Consider the following 24,318-nt stretch of genomic DNA (forward strand, 5'->3'; position numbering starts at 1 on the left):
ATAGGAATGTAGCCAGTAGGGGTCCTTTGTACATCAGTAAACCTGGACAGACAGAAGTCAGAGACCATGATGTATCATTCACATTAATTTTCCCAAATGTACAGGATGTGTCAGATGCGTGTGCGAAAGTTCCCAGCACTACGCTGGGTTTTACATAGGCTACTAGTATAGCAAAACATTTCATATTGTTTCAGTATTTTCAACTGTTGGTGTGGTTGATATGTCTATTGTTGACATGTCTTATTTGTACATGAAAGTTTTGCTTCGTTCACACAATAAAGATGCTGTTTGTGAAAAAATAATGTACCATATCTGGACTGATTCACAGTGCCCCAGGTAGCGATCCACTGTACCCCGTTACTGGGGCACAGTGGATCAAATATATTTTTACATTCAACCCCATCTCAGCATCTCATATTTGGCAGTTGGCAGGATATGATAGACATGTTTTATAGAGAACATATTCTGCTATCAATTCCACAATAGACCAGAACCATGCTGTCATCAAGCCAGGAAAAAAGCTGAAATATAAGATTTCTGATCCACTGTGCCCCGGTCTCCCCACTGACTGCGTTCAAGCACGCATTAACCTTTGGCGCCTCCACAGCAATGTGCGAGAACTCGTTCTCAACGTTACAGAAAGTTTTTTCGGACCATAGATGGACAATGCTCCACAAACGAAAGGCCCAATTGGTTCAGCTGGAGTTTGAGAAAGACATCACGCGAAAATGTACAACTGAGTGGAAGGACACCATCCTGAGGAGGTTCAGTGCCACTCGCCGCCTTCAACTCTTCTGATGGTAAGTCATAATGTATAATTTACATAAGCCAGCCTGAAGTTATTCTTGGTATATACTGTATAGGCCTAATCATTTGCAGTTTCGCCTAATTTGTGTATAGTGTTTGACGTAACGTAACGTAGACCAATCTCGGTCACTCTCTTTGTCTGTAGACCAAATTCGGTCACGCCCCATTTTGCGCGACATCTAGGCTTTTTTTACTGTCAGCATTTGGGAATTTCATGTCGACAGCTAGGTGAAGTGAAATTATACTTATTCGCATCTACTATTAGATATGAACGTATGTACCAGTAAAAAGTGGGAATCTCTAGAATGTGTTTTGGGCGACGGTGTTTACAAGTGTGCGGGTAGCCTCTCCTAATCAACTTACACAACACTTTCAGTAGATGGCAGCATTGGTTTAAAAGGTGAAAATGTTATGACTACAAAATGACTACAAATCCCAAGACATTTATCACCTAGTTCACAGGTCAGCACCGGATTAGGAAAACGTGATCTGAACAGCGTTAAACTATTAATGCGACCTGAATATAGTGACCGAGAATGGTCACCTAATTATCTTAACAAAAGTGCATCATTAGCATTATGTTTGTTGTCTAAAGGGGAACATAATGGTACAATTTAAGATTTTAATGTTATCCGCATATAAAGGACAAATAAAACATTGTAAATTTGTAAGAAACCTCAATGAAAACGGTGCAGGGTAAGTTATATTCGCTATTGTTATGAAAATGTGATAGAATCCTATAAAAATGTGGACGCATTTGGTCACCGTGACGTAATGCTGCAGTGACAGTGTGTGTGTGTGTGTGTGTGAGAGTGAGAGAGAGCAAGAGATACCACTGTGCGCACGTTTTGTTTTGAGATCGGGGTTTGTAGCGCTATTGGAAACCTGGCTGCACTGACTGTGGTCATATATTTATTGATGGCAATGGTGATAGTTATACTGTACCTACTTAAATATCCGTAGGCTTGTCACTTGTGGTTTCGTTTCGCCGATGCTCTGACACGCACGGTGCACAGTAGGCTAGTCAAGTCAAGTCAAGTCAAGAGTTTTATTTGTCACGGCATACAAGTATACAATGAAATTCAGTGCTACTCAATGCTACTCAGTGTGTGTGTGCGTGAGTGTGTTTGTGTTAGAGAGAGAGAGACTGTCTTATCTCTTATGTGCACTCATGTTTTGAAATTTGTGTGTTGGTTTGTGGGAAATTCATTTTCTGAAGCCTATATTTTATGTCACTGTTTGTGTTATTGAATGGGAATTTATGCCCCCCCGTTGTTACCCTATGCCTCCCGTTAGATTGGTTCTAGCGCCGACTCTGCGTGTATGTCATAAATGTCATGATAAATTGAAAATGGGGGACCCTGATGTAAACAAGACGAAAGTCTTTCTCTGGTCTGCATTCCCTTAACAATTGTGTGTATTGAGCCATACTGTATTGTACCCATTCGGCAATCTGTTAATTAAGTTTTCAATCAATCAATCAATTATTTCCAATGGCAGAGTTCAATCTGGATTTAGTACCACCAGGCACCCCTGACAGGGCAGCAAAAACCTGGCCTGAGCTGGGAAGTGTAGTTTTATGAAATTCAAAAGCCCATCGAAAGCCCTGGGTCTCTTCTCTCAAAAGACTACACTCAAGTTAGGTTGCGCCAAGTCCTCCGCCTTTTACCGACTCGATGCAATCATATTTCACTAATAACACTTAAAATCATTAGTAAACAAACAGTGCTGAAAATATACACTTTGACTGCTGTTTTGACAGGGTTAGGGTCTTTACTCTTGGCTACATTTGAAGAAGAAAAAAACGCGACATTAATTAATATGTTCTGTATTGATAAATGTATGGTGCGATATGAATCTCGGCCCTGTACCGGGCCCGTCGGCTGCTTCCGATTGTGTTTCAGTTATGGGTATAATATACCCATGTCTCGCTCCCATTGGATTTTAGTTTGGGTATTGCTGTCAGGGGTGGTTGAACATGATAGCCTATACATTGCAGAGACAATGCCTTTCCTGCCTGTAATTCCCATACATTGTTCTTCCAATACTCTATTTGTTCCTATATCTATGCCTTTAGACAGAAATAATTTAATAACAGATTTTATTTGTTACATGTTATACATAAGTATCTGACAATGTAAGTGTGAGTGTCTGATCAATAATATGGAATTATTAGGGCTGTCAGTTTATCGCGTTAATTAGATGAATTACCCAGCAAATTATCGCGTTATGAAAATTTATGAAAAAAAGATTTTTTTTTTAATATATATATATTTTTTTATCTCATCCATTTTCCATTTGCATGTTCTTGGTATCTGATTCTAGGGACATCTATGGATCTCAGGGAATGTATTCCCAGTGTCAGAAATACTGTGTCTGTTACTAGGCGTGAGTAAATTGTAATGAACCAAATGAGAATATCAATAATTTTTTTTTTATTATCTTTGACTGTGAATAACACCATGCTAAAATTGACCAGACCTGAAAAATCTAAGCAAATGAATAAAAGGAAGATGATTAAACAGAAGGTTTTGTAGATACAGTACTGAATTCTGCCATCCGGACACATGCAATTTGAAATATGATTATAGAATATAGAATATCAGGCCTAAAATGGTTATGCGATTAAAATACGATTAATTAGATTAATTACAAATCCTGACAGCACTAAAAATGATATATATACACATTTGTTAAAGCAACTTATTCTACAAAAGTAATAAAGCAACTTATTCTACAAAAAAGACTATTCCATTCGAAATCATGACATGAATGGAACATTATTGATTCTCATCTATTCATTTTTGTGTCAATGTAAGCTACTGGCATTTTTGCATCTTCAAATATTCAACTTCCACAAATATGTCCCTGATCAAAATGCACAGATTGTCTGATAACTTTCCCCTTTGAGGTGAAATTCCCTACATTTCTCCCTTTTAAGGTTCCAGTTCCACAGGCTTGAGTTTGATGTGGATGCCGTTGAGCGAGCGAAGCACCAGCCTAGGAAGCAACTTTGGTTTGGTAGTTGGGTCCTCAATCAGGTGATACCTCCTTAGTGTCTGTGCCACCACAACCTTCAGCTCATTCATGGCAAAGTTCTGACCTATGCAGTTCCTGTGAGAGAAGAGGAAGGTACATTATTGTCATGTTTTTGCAGAAAACTAATCTACGATCAAGCGAATATACAAAACTAAAGAAAGCCTGGACAGGACAAATATGGGTATAGATCGATCACAACCATGACGGAATAATAAGGTCTCAAAGGCAGGTGCTGTTATTCAGTCATTCATAAAAACCTATGCACTTTTTGATCCCTGGAGGGACCTGAATATTAGAAGATATTCTTTTTCTGCCTCTCAAATAAGAGAAAATTACTGCAATATATTGATTATTTTGTGTTGTTCTTCTCAAATAAACATATTGACAAATGATGTACATCTTTCTTTCTTTCTTAGTCTTGGATTTTAAAGCAAAGTAAGCAAAATGTGATTTTGTAGAATAATTTAAATGCAATCAGCCATACAAAATGATTAACTGTCAACTGATACATTTCTCCCCAGATCAGTCAGTGCTATCATCAGCTATTTAAATGTCCCATAAGTATTTTTTCTTATGTTCTACTATTATTATTATTATTATTATTATTATTATTATTATTATTATTATTATTATTATTATTATTATTATTATTATTATTATTATTATTATTATTATTATTATTATTATTATTATTATTATTGTTTGATCATATCAATGCTTAACCCTTTCTGCGCCAAAAACGAATAAACTCGTTATAGCCTGCCAATCGTTGGACGCCAAACAAAGAGTAAACTCGTTATTGGATCCGTTTTTCTTTTATTAGCTATTTCCATTCATAATTCATCCAGCAAGGCTGTGAGAAGATCTGGCACTCTGTCTGAGATCGCAACAGCCCGATACCGCCGCCTGGTGGTATTCTGCCGATGTTGCACTTACTTTCTGCAGGAAGCTTGGCTCTGTGCGTCAGTGAATGTCGTCCAGGCGGAGTTTTCTTGTAACATGGATCCAGATACAGACTCGAGTGCATTGAATCGCCTTCGAGACGCAAGAATCATTATGTTTTTGGAGCTTATGGCATCGGCCAAACGGAAATACGATCTAGCAGATGGCAATCAAATAATTGGAATATTCTTTCTGCAGTCTCATCGGCCAGAGGTAAGAGCAATCTAACGTTAATTTCAGCTTGATTGTCCATTGCAATTGCAATTGATTGTATGCTGTTGTACTAACAAATGCCATTATTGACAATCAATTAATCATAAACGACCCCCTCCCCCCCCCATTTCCTGCATGCATGATGCAACATAATATATACCGATCATATGTATTTGAATTTTTAGAGACGAAATGCCAATGGATTAAGTATAATATGCATCGTGGCCTATTACTAGCGTTCTAGGAATGATCCTAGACCACTCTAAAACTATACTTATATTCACCACGGTATAAAACGACAATGTATGAATGGAAAAAATATTACTTTCCCACATCTTGAACGATAGATAGCTGATGTCAAATGGGCCATAGTATTGCAGATATAGCTATAATATTTAAATAGTTATAGCCCTGCAAACAAGGTGAGCGATTCCCACCGTTTACAGTGATGGCGTCAGCTGCTAATGATGCTTATATTGCGTGGCAGCTATTGTGTTAAAGGGGAACTATTTTACTATTTCTTTCACTATTTTGGGCACTTTTACACAATTCCTGTGAGTCTATGGAACACCTCTGTAATTTCTTATTTTTTTTTATTCATTGTTTTGTATTTCTAATCAAGTCCTCAAAAACAGCATTTTTCTACCTTAAAGGGGAACTATTTTACTATTTCTTTCACTATTTGGGCACTTTTACACAATTCCTGTGAGTCTATGGAACACCTCTGTAATATATATATTTTTTTTATTCATTGTTTTGTATTTCTAATCAAGTCCTCAAAAACAGCATTTTTCTACCTCAAGATTTCGAGCTGTTTTGAGCCTGGGCTCCTAAACCACTGCGGAGCGTCGTCTTCGCCTGAACATTAACATGCAGCGGTGTCTCTCTGACATCACATATAGGCACATTTTCAAACGACTCAGTTCAGTGAGGGTGAATATTGTGAGAGGAGAATTGGAAGAATGCGCCAATATGAGAATTTTGAGACATAGATCATATTAATATAAGTTCACATAGCTAGGAAACAATGCTAAACACTCAAAAAGGCCATTTATAAGATAGTTCCCCTTTAAGATCTTAAGCCGTTTTGAGCCTGGGCTGCAACCACTGTGTGCAGCTCATCCTGCACCTCTCCATTATCATGCAGCGGTGTCTTTCTGACATCACAAATCAGCACATTTTCAGATGACTCAGTTCAGTGAGGGTGAATATTGTGAGAGGAGAATTGGAAGAATGCGCCAATATGAGAATTAGAGACATAGATCATATTAATATAAGTTCACATAGCTAGGAAACAATGCTAAACACTCAAAAAGGCCATTTATAAGATAGTTCCCCTTTAAAATACTTTTCTCCCCAGGTAGTCAGAACCTATAAATTGGGTTAAATGGGGAGGGGGGGGGGGCAGCAGCCTATAATATAATATAATATAATATAATATAATATAATATAATATAATATAATATAATATAATATAGCAGCAGCCTATAATAACACCTAAAAGCAGTGGTCATTCTCACTGTCTACTTGGTGATGGTAGATCTCTCCAGCCTGGGAAAAGTGGATCTTGTACCGGAAAAGGTTGCTCATCCTTGCCCTGGCGATTGCTTCCTGCTAGCCCACAGACTTATTATTTTTGATTGGAAGTCGAATAAAGCCCCATCATTCCTACAGTGGTTAAATCATTGGCTGCCAGCTATTAGACGGGGCCCGTCGTAGCAATGCCACGCTTTAAAAGATAGGAGTGCGTCACCTTGTTTGTAGAGCTATAACTGTATTCTATATTATAGCTATGGATACAATACTATGGCCGATTTGACATCAACTATCTATCGTTCAGTATGTGAAAAAGAATTAATCCATGCGTTTGTTATACCGTGGTGAATATAAGTATGGTTTTAGAGTGGTCTGGGGTAATCACCATCCGTTTTGCCACTAGTGCACCCTTCACCACTCACCATTGTGACCTTTATAACCTGGTGGACTGGACATCTCTTCACACCAGAAGGCTTCTTCACTGGCTTCAAATAATTTACAAAACCCTACTTGGTAAAACACCTCTCTACCTCTCCTCCCTTCTGCATGTCTCCACTTCTAACTACAGCCTAAGGTCCAGCAACTTCATCAAACTCACCATCCCCAAAGCCTGCACGGTTTCTGGACGCAACGCCTTCCGATTTGCTGCTGCATCTGACTGGAACACATTACAAAACACCCTTAAACTCACTGCCCTCACATCGCTCACTGCTTTTAAACAAAATCTGCAACAGATCTTAACCGACTGTTGCACCTGCTGACTGCCTCCCAATCGCACGCATAACCCTCAGACTATTCTCTCCTCCCCCTAAGCCCCCTCACCTACCTCCCTCCCTCTCCCCCTTTCTTCTCTCTCTCTCCCTCTGGTTCTCGCTCTCCCTTTCTCTTTTTCCCTCTCTCCCTTTCCTTCTCTCTCCCTTATTTATTGTTGTCCTTGTATACTATTGCTACTGTCATTTTGTATTTTATTTACTTGTATGCATGTACATAACCTTGTTTTTGTTACAGCCTCCCACCCCCCTTCCCACAAAAGGCCTTTGCTTTTTGGACAGGCTGCTTTTGTATATAAGAATTTGTTCTTAATTGCTTGCCTGGATAAATAAAGGTTAAATCATTTTTTTTATAAATAATTCCCGAAAGGCTGTGTTATAGCCTTTTACGTGAATCTTACTATAAATGTTGCTGTTTCTTGCCTGCACACACTACTATTCCCAAATAAAATCTATATAATAGGCATTATGTTCCATCATGAATGCATGAAAGGGGGGTCGTTTCTGATTATTTGATTGCCAGTACCGGCATTCGTATTGAACACTAAAAATGCTTATCAGCCCGATCGGTATAAAAGCATTGCATGATCAAGCAATCGGGAGTATTCCAAAAATAATATTCCAATTGTTTGATCGCCATCTGGTACATCCGATGTCCATTTGGTCCACGGCATAACCCACCACAACATATGGATCGGGGATATTTGACGCGCTTCAATGGAACCGGGAGAACCGGTCGACTGGCCTGACCCAGAAAACTATGGCCGGTGACATTTGAGCGTTGCACAGGCCAAGATATAAGGTTTCAAAGGGTGCTCGATACCGCCGTCTAGCTGGATGCGGACGGTATTGCACTTTGGCGATCTCAGACTCATTCCCTATGGTAACACCATGGTCCCTGGATGAATAATGAATAAAAATATCGAATAAAAGAATAAACGACCAAAACCCGAGATATCTCGGGTCTGGCAGCCAATGCATGTCGAGTTAACCCAACTTATCTCGGGTTTGGCAATTAAAGAGTTAAGGGAGTTCCTATCCTTTAGCAAAGCTTAGATATAAAGTGTCTAAAGCCCACTTTACATTTGCTTTGACCTGGAGTCCTTTTATAGACTTTATTGAAGATTTTCCTTTTCAGTGATTGAACTGTATTCCTGCTTGATGTTATTGATGACTTCTGCAGTATATTCAAGGGATATATCTGTCCCTGTCCAACCTTGTTTTTCTTTTTGTATTTTGTGTTTTTTTTGCCTTGCAGAGAAAGGCAATACATAATGCGTTTTCTTTTTAGTTTTTTTGTTTGTGTGTTTTTCATACAAAAAAACATAATACTGTTCTGACAACACAATATTGATGTAATTAAGAGATTCTGAATTTTTTTTTAATATGCATATTATAAAATAGTAGACAGAGCTAAAGCAAGCAAGGTTTTGTCAACAAAGAAAATAAATTATGCAATAACAACAGAGTGACTCCTCCCACTCAGCACATCACCTGTTTGACCAGTTGCCCTCTGGCAGACGCTACAAGTCCATCAGAGCTCCTCCAGACTCAGTTTATTCAACAGTTCAACACTCAACAGTTTATGATGTTGGATTATTATTATTATTTTTAATATAGTCCTAATATATAGTCATTTTTATACCTCTGCACTGTTTTGTACTGATCTGCACTTTTAATCACTTTTAGCAATAACATGTGTATTGTGAGGAACTATGGGGACTGTGTGAGTGATGCTTTTAGTATGGAGGGAATGATATGTGTAGCATGGAGGGATGAATATGTACAGTATTGTAGTTGTCCCGTTTACCTTGTTTTTAACTGCACTGAGTAGCACTCCTAATTTCATTGTATTGGAGCTTTCTATTCTATTCTATTATTTGCAGCAAGAGTCACATATTCCGATCTCAAGTCCTAAATGTAAAAAAAGAAAAAAGAAAACATTTGCCAACGGGATTATCTTTGAGAAATTAGGTTCTGAAAAACTCCTGGAAACAAGCTAATTATTGAAAGTACAATGGTCACACACCACATTGGCAGATGTTTTGTCAGTACAAGATACAATTCTGTAAGAGGGGATATCCATTTGGCAGATTTCCATTGGCTCTGTGAAATATTTACACACTTGGCTCAGTCGTTTCACAGGGGCAGGCCAGGATTGTTTGCAAATACCTAATAAAAAACTAACCTAACCATTTCAGTCACAAAGAAAGGGTTGAGGTCGGGTTACAATGGCTCCAAACTCCAGCCCGGTAAATGAGTAGCTATACTAAGTTGCTGTAATACATAACAGACCTGGGACCAGCTGAGAATGGCACAAATGCATGGGGAGACCTCTTTGAAGAATTCTCAGGCAGGAAACGAAGAGGGTCAAACACCTTTGACGATGCAGGATAACAAAAAGGGGGAAACGTCATTGTGTTGTAACATCATTGAAATGCACAGTTTTATAGTATTACAGTTTGAGTGAGTCTTAAAGGGATATTTCACTTTAGTAGTCAATTCTGTAGTCTTACGTTAACACCCCATTAAAGGTCATCTACAAGTAAGCTAGTAAGTATGATATTTAGACTATCATCTAAATAAGCCCCGAAATGAATGGAAGTGAATGAGGAGCCTGACACCTGGGAGGGATGGGGGTGGTTGCAGCAGTGGTTGCTAGCTTACTTGTAGATGCACTTACATAGAGGTAAGATTTCTGAAACTTGACGAGTTCTACTGAAATATCCATTTAAAGTTGTGTACAATTAACATAAGAGAGCACTGGTCACCAGGAAAGCATTGTATGCACTGTAGGCATGCTTACATTGGGGTTCTCCCAGACAGATGCGTTCCTGTGAATCCCATACACACTGGTTCCAACAAGACAGCCTGTGGTGAGCAAGAAAAACTATTTAGATTTTGATTTAAGCTTGTGCAAAGGATGTGATGTTTGGCATACAAACAATGAGAATGATGTTGACATTGTAGAAAAATCCATAGCTTCCAATGCATTAAGCACTATGATGATGGCCTTTTGTGGGCTAGCAGGGAAGCAAACGCTAGGGCATTTCATATAATGAGTCAATCATCGGGCGGCTGGGTGGCGCAGTGGGCAAGGCGCTCGGCGTTGCTTCCAGCTTGGCCGGCCGTCGTACTAACACAATTGGCAGTGTTAGAGGGTGGGAAAGCCGGTGGGTGGGTCCTGGTCGTTGTAAACAGCGACTCCTACAGATCGGTCGGGGCGCCTGCTCAGCGAGGAAAGGATCTAAGGGGGGTAGTGTGATCCTTCCACATGTTACACCCTCTCAGTGAGAGTCCGCGCTGCCAGGTGAAAAGAAGCGGTTGATTGGCTACACATGTGTCGGAGGAAGCATGTGATAGCCTCCACTCTCCCAGACCGACTGTAGGGGGTAGGTGCACAGCGACCAGGAAGGGGATTGGGAATTGGCATAACGACTAACATTGGGATGGGAGAAAAGCGGAGGAAAAAGAAGGGGGAAAAAGATCAAAAAGAAAATTAAATAATGAGTCAATTATATAATATTAATAATAAAACATAAATACATTTTGAATATCTGAGGAGAAAAGTACTTTTCATATGTATATGATCAAATCATAATAATAAAAGAAGACTTAGGGGACCCTTAATGCAGATGATAGCATGATAGCACTTGCTCCTGATTACTTTTGTGTGGTGTTTGCATTTGTGTTACTCACCCAATGTTTGCAGGTCTGGTGGACCCACGACATTATTGCGATTTTACAATGAAGCCATAACAATTAATGTAAAAATACAGATGTTAACTTATCTAAATTACAAGCAATCTAGACAGCATATATGGTTAATATTTGACATTTATCAATACAAGTGCTATTGATACAATGTAATGCCTGTAAAAAAAATAATCCATTATAATCAAGACATGAATGGACTAAATCCTGTTTATCTTGAAACATATCAATTAAACAAGGTGGCGGCAGACATTAAAGGTACACGGTGAACCTTTTTGTAAAATCTTTACCACATTTACTTGTTTTCACCTACAATTTCCACACTTTAGGGTCCAAACAGCACGTATGTAATATAAATGTGTCGGAGGGTGCAGTGTGCACTCAATGAAAATGTATGTTCTTCACAGAAAATTAGCCAAGGGCAATGATTCTCAGGTACATCTTTTTTTATATCATTTATATTTTTGTAAACATTGAAAATGGGTCCCACAGAACCGAACACCACACAAGGAAGAAAGACAGAAAAAGGTACTGCACTGTATTATAGTACTATTTCTGTATTTTGAATAATGAGGAAATATAGAATCTAGGCATGGCGTCCACTGACCCTTCTGTCTGACAATTGCTGTTGCAGCTGAAAGCACACTTCATGACGCTATCCAGTGTCTAATTATATTACAAACACCACATATATAAATGTGTAGGTGGGGTGAAATGATTTTTTTTTTATATGTTCTTCTCAGAAAATTATATAATTTCTCTTTTAGTAAACAGTTCACAATAAAGTATGCATATTGCAAAGTCATTGTTAGTGGTCTATATTCATACGAAGCACAAGGCTGACATGGTGAAGTAGAGTACAGCTCTAGTGGACACAAAACAAACAAGTTAATCTTCCAACTGGTACTGGTAGTGAGGGAAAGGTCACAGAGGGAGCCATTGTAAAATCTATTGTGTGCATTTATTCTAGGGCAGAAGAACTTCAATAAGCTGTGTCCACATGGAGGTGAACTCATCGAGCGCTAGGGTTGGGAACTCTGTACTTTTAAGGGTAGAGACCGAATGACATCGATACTACCGAGTACCGATTCACGCTAGTTCAATTGGTACCAAATGTCCATACCTTTACATTTTTAGTATAAAGTACAAGAGTGTAATATACTAAACAAGAAGGAGCCTTTTCCACAAATATATATATTACTGTTCCATCACTTGGGTCTTTGGAAAGACAAGACGAGGTCAGAGGAGGTTGATAGTATTTACTGAGGATGGCCAGATTTGATATTTAACCATTTTAAAACATAATACATGATCATGCGATTTATTTTGTGTGGTGTGTTACAACCAGGGCTTGACATTAACTTGTTGGCTCACCAGCCACTGTGGCTAGTGGTTTTTTAAGTCACTAGCCACTCAGCATTTTCACCAGCAAAAATCCCTGGGCTCGCGCCCCCACCCAAAAAGTAAGTAAAAATGAATATGGGTAATTGGACAATGTAACTGCAAACAATTGTTTGGGCATACGATTTTATTTGAACAGAAACATCTAAAATAACATCTAACATCTGTGTAGCTGGGACTACACACACATACACACCACATTCAGCCAGGCTGCTGGGACTACACACACACAGGCTGCTGGGACTACACACACATACACACCACATTCGACCAGGGTGCTGGGACTACACACACACACCACATTCGACCAGGGTGCTGGGACTACACACACACAGGCTGCTGGGACTACACACACACACACACACACACACACACACACACACACACACACACACACACACACACACACACACACACACCAGTGCATGTGAGCGGATCGGAGCGCGAGAGGCGCGGGGAGCGGAGCGGGCGGTTTTGACGTGAGCGAGGAGTGGGTTTTAAAATGTGTCGGCGCGACGTCCGGAGCGAGAGTTCTCCTCCGCTCCAATCCACTCCAGGCCGCTCACAGTGGTTTAACACTTATGTTAATATACATGTAGTACAATGCCAAAGCAACAGATGGCGATGTACAAACATGAAGGCCATTTTCAACCAATGAGAAGGGTGAACCTGTGATATCCTGTTCAGGCTTTGTCACTCACTCCTGTTAGAAAAAGTATCGACGCCATTGTTGTTGTCGTTAGCTTACATGCTAACGTTAATGGCAGCGACCATAGCATTGTGGCTCGGCTAGCTATCATCGCTTAATAGAGCTAGTGAATGGATAAACAACGTTATTTAACATTGCAGAATTGGTACAATTACAATGCGGCTCAATACAAACAATTGTTAAGGGGCCCAGGGGGTGTAGACTGTTGTAGTTTGAGCTAATTTACACCATGCTCCAAAAAAAATAAGAAATCTGCCAAGCGATCTGGCGCGGGGAGCGCTTGATTCAAGGTGAGTGGTGAGCGAGCGGAGAGCGACTTGGGGGCGGGGTCAACATGAGCGATTAGCGGAGCGGACCAACCTTTAAAGAGCGAAGAGCGGATTTCTCGGCCGCGCCGATCCGCTCACGTGGCCTGACACACACACACACACACACACACACACACACACACACACACACACACACACACACACACACACTCTGCTGGGACTACACACACACACACAGGGATGGGAATTGATACAATTCCATTATCGACTCTGCTTATCGATCCGATCTTTATCGATTCCCTTATCGATTCCTGATACATTTCTCATTTAAATAAATAAATTGGAAATGCAACAGAACTAAGCTGGTTAGAATAACAACATGCAACTTGACATTTCTGATTGTCATTTATCATTTATTGTTGAGCCCCCATGTCATAAAAATACAAAAACTGTAAAAAATAAATTAACTATACACTTAAATAAAATAATGTATTTGAGAACTAATTTAATCTATTGAACTGTAGTTGCATTCAACAGGTCGTTATTGCAAAAGAGAATTCGTTAGCAATAACCTACCTGTATAAATAAAGGTTAAAAGTTAAAACATAACTGACACATAAGTAACATCTAGGAAAGCAATTCACCTACCGAAATTCCGAGACTTCTACCTCCTTTGATGCCGCACGTGTGTGCGCACACACACACAGAGACGGCTCCCTCCCCCCCGAGCCCCCACCCATGCCAGCTCAGTGTTCTCTCTCTGTCTCTCTCTGCAATGAGCATGGCTATTTAGCTAGCTAGCGGCTAACATTACTTTACCATGTAAATGAATGACTAGGATGCAAAGCACTTTCAGTTTTCACTGCACACACAAAACGGTCGCAATATCGAGCCCTTTAGGTTTTCCTAGTCAAGGAATCAAATAGTCTGCTATGGCTGCATGCGTGGCGTTAACGTTATTGTTTTTAAATACACAACTGTCGGAAAAACATGGCATCGATAAGAGGAATCGATAGTCACGGAGGCATGCAATTCCAGGAATCGGACAATTAGGAACCGGTTCCCAATCGAGTCAGATTCTCGATTCCCATCCCTACACACACACACAGCCAGGCTGCTGGGACTACACACACACAAACTCATTCAGCATGGCTACTGGGACTACACACACACACAACACATTCAGCCAGGCTGCTGAATATGAACATCAGACCAACTTAGTCTTGCCAGCAACAACATCACACAGCAAGCAAAGAGCCATTACTGTAGCTTCCATTAGCCTGACAAGCTAATCTTTCAGTATATAGTTTTCTGGCTTGTGAGGCCAAAGACAGAGCCATATAAAAATAAGTAAAACGTTTAGCCTACCAGTCCTGGTCATTAAGTTAAGTCCATCTTCCTTTGTTGTAGGATAACATGGTCGATCTCATGGTCATAACTTAGTCAACCAAACTGGCAACACGCCAGAAGGCAAAGTGGATGGGCCAATGAAATGAGCACCCAGTGCTCATCGGAGTTGTAGTATCATGTAGTATCACCTCGAATTGACGTAATTATTTCAGATGCCTTTTGTAAACTACAATGATTTTTTTTCATAGAAAATGCTACCAAAAGGTCACCCACCAAAGTGGCTGGTAAGAGTGACGGAGTTACTGCCGAATTCTACCCGCATTTGGCGGGTGTTAATGTCAAGCCCTGGTTACAACAATGAATAACAAAATGTTCTAAATAAGTAACAATGTTGAAATTGCGAAGTTTGTACTTATTTTTTTTTTACAACTGAAAAAAAGAGAGTTAAGTACCAAGGAATTCTTCCGTTGGGTACCGATACCGAATTCAAGGAACTGGTACTGGTACCGGTATCGGTTCAAACGTGAACAGTACCCAACCCTATCAAGCGCACTTCATTACTTTTTTAGTTAGACACAAATACACAAGGTACTAGTGTTGTCAAAAATGTAACTTTAAAACGGTTTCAATACTCATTTCCCAAAATATCGATATTTAAATATTCATAATTTTTATTTTATTTTTTGTATAAGGAAGTTACATTGTTCATTTCAATACCTGTAATAGTACAGTAGTCCACACACACACACATGTGCATTCAGTTAAGTCGGAATATGACTGTAATATGACTGTAATACAAACAGGTACATGCAACACAGATTACAGTGTTTACATCTGTCTGCTTGAGAAAATACCATGTTCTGCAATAAAAATGATTGAAGTGAGATGAACAGTTGTTTTAAAAGTGTTATATTTATCCTATCTTATAGTACCAGAGAGAAGCTGAGGAGAATCAACCAGCAACAAAAGCAAAATGTATTTAAAAAATATTTTTATATATATATCTTTTTTTTACATTTTAAGATTGAACCTTTTCCCCTGTGGTATTGAAAATGGTATCGAATATCGATACTTTTCAAGGTATTGTATCGAAGTTTGAAATTCCAGTATCGTGACAACACTACAAGGTACCTTCTGGCACAGTCCTTCCATCGATGAAGGTCATTGGTTTGGTGATTTTCCGGGCCATTCCGGGGACAGGGGGGTAAAGCCGAAGGGATTCCTTTATGCACATGGTGGTGTACGAGATTTTACTGAGGTGTTCCCTAAAAACAAGATAACACTCACAATTAATATGCCTTTGGGGCGAACACACTGTGATCACTGCGTTAACCTCTTAAGCCTGACGGGTCCGGTACCGGACCAAGCCATAAATCCATCTCTACAGACTAGCGCAGTTAGTTTGTCTACCTTCTGTGAACGTTTAGCAAAAATCCGCGTTGCAACCCGATTCAAAATAACTGTACTTACAGTAGATTTCATTCATGGTTCTTGCTGCACGCCTGGTGATACTAAATCCAAATTGAACTCTGCGATTGGAAAGAGTATATTTGGCCCGATCCATATATGTGCAAGTTGGCTATAATAAGGTGATTTATAGGCCTGATATTCTATATTCTATAATAATATTTCAAGTTGCATGTGTCCGGAATTCAGTACTGATCTACAGTACACAACCTTCCGTTTAACACATTCAGGGCCATTCGATTTCCCCATCTAGCTATAGCTCGGCCAGCTTTCCATTACAAAGTTTCACTGTGCATCACGTTGTTTGTAGAGCTAAATCTATATTTTATATTATAGCTATGGATACAATACCATGGTCATTTGACAGTAACTATCTTCCGTTCAAGATGCAAAAGATAATTAATTTGATCATGAATACCTTCATGCGTTATCCCGTGGTGAATACGAGTGTAATTTCGGAATGATCCGGGACGCGTCTATGCCAAATACAACGCAGTTCGGTTTCCGGGTTCCCCTGATTGGCCACTAAGCCCACGTGACCGCGCGCTAGCACACCTCCCTTATCGCCCGCTGCCGCGCTGTGAAGCGGAAGAGCCAGCGAGGCGACGCGAGGCGGTGGTTTCAGCAGCAGCGGCCGTCTTCTTCCGAGGCGGCTCGTTCTTATTAATCCCTAATGTCATGTATGTTGTGTATGTCATAAATGTCGATATGAATTGAAAATGGGGGACCCTGATGTAAACAAGACGAAAGTCTTTCTCTGGTCTGCATCCCCTTAACAATTGTGTGTATTGCGCCGTACTGTATTGTACCCATTCTGCAATCTGTTAAATAAAGTTCATTCCCTTTGGATGTGTTCTCATAAACAATGTTTGTTTACACTGCACACCACACTCGAGGCTGCATGGGTGTAATCTCTCCTCTATCAAAGAGGTTGCGTTCAGGAATCGACGTTGTGATGTCCTACGGATCTTCCTCTCTAAAAGCCCCACGCAATACAGCATGTCTTGAATGTTCAGGCAGGAATTCACCGCAAGAAAATGTGTTGCTAATCTTTGTTCAGTACAATATGATTGGAAAAATAAGCGTGGCGGCTACGTGGCGTAGTGGGCAAGGTGCTCGCCACGAATGACGGAGACGCTGGGCTTGCCTGTTCGAGCCCAGCGCTCCACATTGCTTTCAGTTTAGCTGGTCGTTCATACTAATACACATTGGCCGTATTAGGGGGTGGGAAACTGATGGGTGGGGATCGGGCGTTGTGGACAGCGACTCCTACAGGTCGGTTGGTGCGCCTGCGCAGTAGAATCAGGAAGTGTCGGGGGCAGCGTGAGCCTCCCACGCGTTACTCCTCGCCACTGAGAGATCGAGCTGCGCAGGTGAAAAGATGCGACTGCTGTTACCTCAAGTACCGGAGGGGACTTGTGCTATGTATGACTTAGTCCACATTGCAGCCGGCTTGTGGGAGGCAAGAAACAGCGTTCGTGACAGGGGAGGGTTGAATTGGATGACACGAAATTGGGATGGGAGAAAAATATAGAAAATGGGAGAAAAAGTGGATAAAAAAAAATTATTGGAAAAATAAGCTACATCTGGAATGAATAAAGTGATTTATTTTTTTTAACTGTCAAGGGTACCAGCGTCTTTTTCTCCAGTAGCGCGACTAATATCCATATCAGTTACATCATCCAAGGTATTGTTACTCAATGTTTGTGAGCGTGGTTTGGAGATATTCACAGTAATTGTTAATTCAGTAAAGTAGTCAGATCTACTCTTTATTGAAGGTACTGATATGATATGATTCTACGATTAATACTACAAATGTAATGGTCCTCAATGAGTATAACAATTACACAAAACATTAGCTTTATATCAGCCTTTCTGAAAGAAGAAATGTTTTCTTTATACATAGTCCTATATATATATAATTTGAAATAAAAAAATACTATGTTCCTTAGTCCTGTATTATGATCAAACAATTACACATAAATGCATCCTATATAGACTCATATGCCAAAACATTCAGAAATACCCGAATGATGCGAGTTTGTTTTTTTATGACATGCACAACTACAAGCTTTTAAGAACACTGACATAACCGCTGAATATCACTGAAATCCAAGTTAATGTATATCTTAGAAGTTCTTTGTTTCATCGTACAAACAGCCAAAGCTGTCATGTATGTTGTGTATGTCATAAATGTCGATATGAATTGAAAATGGGGGACCCTGATGTAAACAAGACAAACGACTTTCTCTGGTCTGCATCCCCTTAACAATTGTGTGTATTGCGCCAAAGGGAACACAGTTTCTTGAGTCTGGCATTGTTGTACTTTATCTATTTAGTGTTACTTTTGGGAGTAGTGGGGGAGAAATGAATGAATGAATGAAAACTTTATTTAACAGATTGCAGAATGGGTACAATACAGTACGGCGCAATACACACAATTGTTAAGGGGATGCAGACCAGAGAAAGACTTTCGTCTTGTTTACATCAGGGTCCCCCATTTTCAATTCATATCGACATTTATGACATACACAGCGGGCGATAAGGGAGGCATGCTAGCGCGCGGTCACGTGGACTTAGTGGCCAATCAGAGGAACCCGGAAACCGAACTGCGTTGTATTTGGCATAGACGCATCCGGGACACGCTACTATTTTCAAATAAAATCTATATCATAGGGGCGCCCAAGTAGTGAACCATGTAACGCACTGCGTCGCGAAGCGGCCGACCCCGGTTAGATTCCCGGACCCAGCGTCCATTGCCGAATGTCTTCCCCCCGCTCTGTCTCCCGCTCTTCCTCTATCTCTCGCTCTACCGGACTGCCCGGTAGTAAAAACAATCAAAACATCAAAATTCATGTTTCATCATGAATGCATGAAAGGGGGAGGGGGGGTCGTTTCTGATAATTTGATTGCCAGTAACGTCATTCGTTATTACCACAACACAGCCGATCAGGGGGATGGGTATGATAACCTTGCACGATCAAGCTGAAATTTACGTCAGATTGTCCTTACCTGTGCTCGGTGGTATTCCAAAAAGAATATTCCAATTATTTCATCTGCATCTGGTCCATCCTATGTCCATCTGGTCCACGACATAACCCACCACAACATATGGATCGGGGGTCCCGAAAACGATTCAATGCAATCGGGTGAAGCCCTAGGTTTCCCATTACTAGAAAAGTCCGTCCGGAACGGTTTAAACGTAGCACCCGGTCTGGAACAGGGTTTACTGCACTCTCGATACTGCCTACTAGCAGGATCTGGTCGGTACTGCACCTTCGGAGTCCCAGTATGCCTTTTAACGGCAACATACACATTGAATAGGATAAAAAAAAAAAGGGAAAACTATTGGCCGTTAACACATGAATTGCCAATCACGAGTTTACTCGTTATTGGCTGCCATGCGTTGAGTGCCAACAACGAGTAAACTCGTTTTTATGATCGTTATTTCTTTTATTCGCTATTGGCATTCATAATTCATCCAGGAAGCCTCCGGGAGCCAGCTGTACCCTGTCTGATATTGCAACGCCTCAATACCGCCACCTGGTGGATTTCGGGCGAGTTACACTCCACTTTAAACCGGAAGTGGCGCTCTGTGCATCGGGGAAAAAGCTCTGCCAGAGATATTTGTAACGTGGATCAATATACACACCTCGAGTGCATGGGATCGCTTTCGAGACGCAAGAATCAATATGCTTTCGGCGTTTATTGCGTCATACAAACGGAAAATGGCTCTAGCAGATCAACATCAAATAATTGGAAAAATAATTCTCCAGACGCATCGGCCAGAGGAATCTAACGTTATTTCCAGCTCGATTGTCCATTTATTACATTGCAATCCATCTGATCTTACTAAAGAAAAGCGTTACTGACAATCAAGGAATCATAAACGACCCCCCCCCCTTTCCTTCACGCATGTTTCAAGTTTCAAGTTACTTTAATAGTTGTCATACAGAAGTACAGAATACTTTTATACAAAATGCTTCTTACTGTTACGCTCCAGAGACTGTGCAAGACAAGATAAGTATGAAATAAAATAACATAGTATAGCATGTAAATTAGAAGTAAAAAAAATGAGGTCACAGTGTTCAGTATAGACATATGTACAATGTTCGATGCAGAATAGACGTAACTGAGTTACCATATAATATACAATATACTATGCAGTGTACTAATATACAATACTATATAGTGCAAGGCAGAAATGGGATGAGGTGCAATTTAGGTACAATTTACAGTAGGTGTACGAGTTGTAGTGCAAATCCTTTATCAATAAATATAAAGTGTGTTTGTGTGATCTAAAGTGTGGAGAGTCGGTGCTGCAGTGTGTTGTTTGTTTAAGTGAGTGTGTGCGTGTGGGTGTGTGTGCTGTGTGCATTTGATGGTTGTTGCATAGTGTTTATTGTTCGTTTAGCAGCCTGATGGCCTGGGGATAGAAGCTTCTTCTGAGTCTTTCTGTGCTCGCCTTAAGACTCCGGTATCGCTTGCCTGACCGCAGCAGTTCAAAGAGGCAGTTGTTCGGGTGGCTGGAGTCCTTGATGATTCTCTTAGCCTTCCCCCTGCAGGCTAAGAGAATCATACTTCATCAATCATACTTATAGCACATGCATGAGCCTGGTCTCTTTTGAAAGATAACATTCTGAAGTTACTAATGCAAAAAAGGAAAATCACTTTTAGTGCTAATGGAATAGAGTAACAGAGGTCTGAACCAGTGTTAATTTAGTCAATGAAAATTATGACTAAATATGGTTGTCAACGAAGATTTTCCCCCTGATGAAAACGAGACAAGACGTCACCTCAATGGACACCAACCACGTTTATATTTACGTGTTTGGTGGACAACCGTTGAACGCCAACCACGTATATACGTTATTTGATCGTTTTTCCTTTTTTTCGATTTTAATATCCTATTCAATATCAGGGACCCGTATGTTGCCGGTAGAAGGCATACTGCGACGCAGAGGGTGCAGTACCGGCCAGATCCTCCCAGGTGGTGGTATCGAGCACCCTTTGAAACCTTGTATCTTGGCCTGTGCGTCGATCAAATGTCTCCGGGTCGGCTTTTTTTTCTGACAAGCTGAGCGGTTATAACGGTCAGAGTGAGAAGGATCAAATGCTCCTGATGCATGATGTGTGGTGGATTATGTTGGCGACATGATGGACATCAATACTTGGAATCGCGATCAGATAATTCGAATATTCTTTTTGGGGTACATCCTAGTCAAGGTAAGGGCTATATGATATCAATCTTGCGTTGACCCAACCATGTCTTCATATCGATCCGAACGTGTGTGTGTAACGTTATTCCACAACGTATGCCGTTGGTGACGATCAAAGCATCAAAAAACGCCCCCTTTCATGCTTTCATGATGAAACATAATACCTATGATATAGATTTGATTTGAGAATAACAGCGGGTCCAGGCAAGAAACGGCAACGATTATAGTATAATACCCGCATAAGGCTATTCCTCAGACCAATCTAAAACCATACTCATATTCACCATGGTATAAAACGGGAATGTATGGATGAAAAAAATATTTATTTTTCACATATTGAACGATAGATACTCCATGTCAAATGGGCCATAGTATTGTATCCATAGCTATAATATAGAATATAGTTATAGCTCTACAAACAAGGTGACTCACTCCTATCTTTTAAAGCGTGGCAGCGCTACCACAGGGCCAAGGCTAATAGCTGGCAGCCAATGAGTTAATGGAGATCATGTGACACTAACGTGACAAAATTATTCATGCAATGTTGTTGACTAAAAACTATGACACAAAATGTAGTTTGCAAAATAAAATCTTGCTAAGCGTTTATTCAACATCAACTTCAACACTGTTTACTTGCTAGCTAACAGGAACTCGTTTGCCGACATAATTGTCCGTGCGGAACCCTTAACACATTCGGGGCCAACCACATATATATATACGTGTTTCGGATCTAACGCTTGACGGCCAACCACGTATATATACGTGGTAAGCAGGGCTTGACATTAACTTTTTGGCAATGTGGCTAGTGGTTTTCCAAAGTCACTAGCCACTCAGCATTTTCACCAGCCAAAAATCCCCGCACTCGCGCCCCCACCCAAAAAGTTATAAATATAGGTAATTGGACAATGTAACTGCAAGCATTTGTTTGGACATATGATTTTATTTGAACAGAAACATCTAAAATAACATCTAATCCAAAATGTCAGTAGTGTGGTGTGTGCTAAAATAATATCTAATCCAAAGTGTCAGTAGTGTGGTGTGTGATAAAATAACATCTAATCCAATAACATCCAATAACTGACTGGATCCCAGCAAAGCACACTTCCACCTTCCCTGCTCTTGCACATCTCACATACACCAGCTCCTCCTCCATCACAGCACTGTCTGTAGAGCCATCACTCATGACTGAGAGGAACTTTGTGCTGGCAATAGTTTGTTTAAGTTTATTCCTTTCAGCCTCAGCAATGTAGAACATAAATTCCTCTGCTCTGTTTATGTTTCGGTATGTATTGCCAACATGCAAGCCTTTCTGCTCATCTACCCTGAAGAAAAAACAGTATGACTTAGCTATGTATTTTTCATATAACGTTAACACTGAGTGCGTTTACATGCACACTATACGCCGATCATAACCCAACAATGGTAATAATGTTATTATTAAAATGGTCATGTGAAAATGGGCTCCAGACTAGAGAGAGAGAGAGAGAGAGAGAGAGAGAGAGATCTGGGGCAGCTGTCCATGGTGCTGAATATTTGCGATGGGGCTGTGTTAGTCTGGAGCCCCTATGCTTCTTAATGTTAAATGAATGTGGCTAACTAACAAACACAGTAATATTAGTTTAATAAAACACGTTACATAATACATGTTAGTTTGTCTAATACTTACTCGCACAGCCACAAATAGTCTGTGAAGGGTCTTCCTTTCTTCCCGATTGCGTGAACGTTGCAGAACAGCAGCTTCAACTTGTCCATCTGAGCTGAGTTCATTGAGACCAGGGATCTGACCGCAACACTCTCCTCTAACAGACCAGTCTTCGCCCGCTTGGTAGCTAGAGTATGTATGTGGCCGTTTGATATTTCATGATCCTTTATCGTTTCTAATTTTAAATTGGTTGTGCCAATAACAAACGACAAGCTTTTGGACTTGTCAGTGCCATATACATACGACAATCAATGCAGAACATGAACTTCTGCTGTGGATCATATCCTAGCCACTCGCGACCTGAGCGCCACTTTTCAATGAACACCAGTTTTTTTTTTATTCGCCTCCTCTACTTTGTTCGTGTTTTCGGACTCTGCCTCATTATCTTTTCTATTTTTTGTTTGTTGATGGTTTGGTTCACCCGGTCTTTTCACACCCACAATATGCTGCCACATTGTAACGTTAAGTTAGCTAACTGTCTGTACTAACCAGTTGAGCTATTAATGTTAACAGCGTTCGTTCAGCTGTCAGCTGCCACACACACCACACGGAAGCAACATGACACGCGCGATAGGGCGAAGAGGATGGACCAATGAATGAGCACACTGTGCCCACCCAGTCATCGTGGGAGTTGTAGTATTCTATAGTATCACCAGGATTGACTTAATTATTCCAGATGCCTTTTGTAGACTACAATTTTTTTTTCTCATAGAAAAAAAAGCCACCCGCCCTGTTGGCGGGAAGAATGACGCATTTACCCGCCAATGACGAATTCTACCCGCATTGGGCGGGTGGGCAGGTGTCAATGTCAAGCCCTGGTGGTAAGGTTGTTTTAGCTTTTATTCCATTGTAATATCCTACTTAATGTCACCGAGTGGCACTGCAGATTTACCCTACTCTTGGAATTCGGAAAAGTGCATTAACGGCCAGATCCTCGTAGGGGCGCTGTCTTGATAATGCAGTGTTCCCTAGGCTGTTACAGACCGGTGTTTTAAAAAAAAATTATTAATGGGCTTTTCTGTTAGCCTAAAGCTTTTTTTTTTATCCACTTTTTCTCCCATTTTCTATATTTTTCTCCCATCCCAATTTCGTATCATCCAATTCAACCCTCCCCTGTCACGAACGCTGTTTCTTGCCTCCCACAAGCCGGCTGCAATGTGGACTAAGTCATACATAGCAC

At 40.5% G+C, this 24,318-nt stretch overlaps 1 protein-coding gene across 1 annotated transcript in view; it reads right to left on the minus strand.

Moving 5' to 3' along the window:
- Positions 1 to 1,848: 1,848 nt before the first annotated feature.
- LOC311246135 (cytochrome P450 4B1-like) overlaps positions 1,849 to 24,318 on the minus strand; it is a 55,469-nt gene continuing 32,999 nt past the window's right edge. The window contains exons 9-12 of the mRNA XM_084336244.1: positions 15,882 to 16,015; positions 10,114 to 10,178; positions 9,603 to 9,685; positions 1,849 to 3,921 (exon numbers count right to left, since the gene is read on the minus strand). Of these exons, the coding sequence (XP_084192370.1) occupies positions 3,744 to 3,921; positions 9,603 to 9,685; positions 10,114 to 10,178; positions 15,882 to 16,015 (460 nt within the window). The 3' untranslated portion in view covers positions 1,849 to 3,743. The remainder of the gene's footprint in view (positions 3,922 to 9,602; positions 9,686 to 10,113; positions 10,179 to 15,881; positions 16,016 to 24,318) is intronic.

The sequence above is a fragment of the Notolepis coatsorum genome (genome assembly GCF_963971535.1).
Source record: "Notolepis coatsorum genome assembly, chromosome: 19".
Lineage (NCBI taxonomy): Eukaryota > Metazoa > Chordata > Actinopteri > Aulopiformes > Paralepididae > Notolepis > Notolepis coatsorum.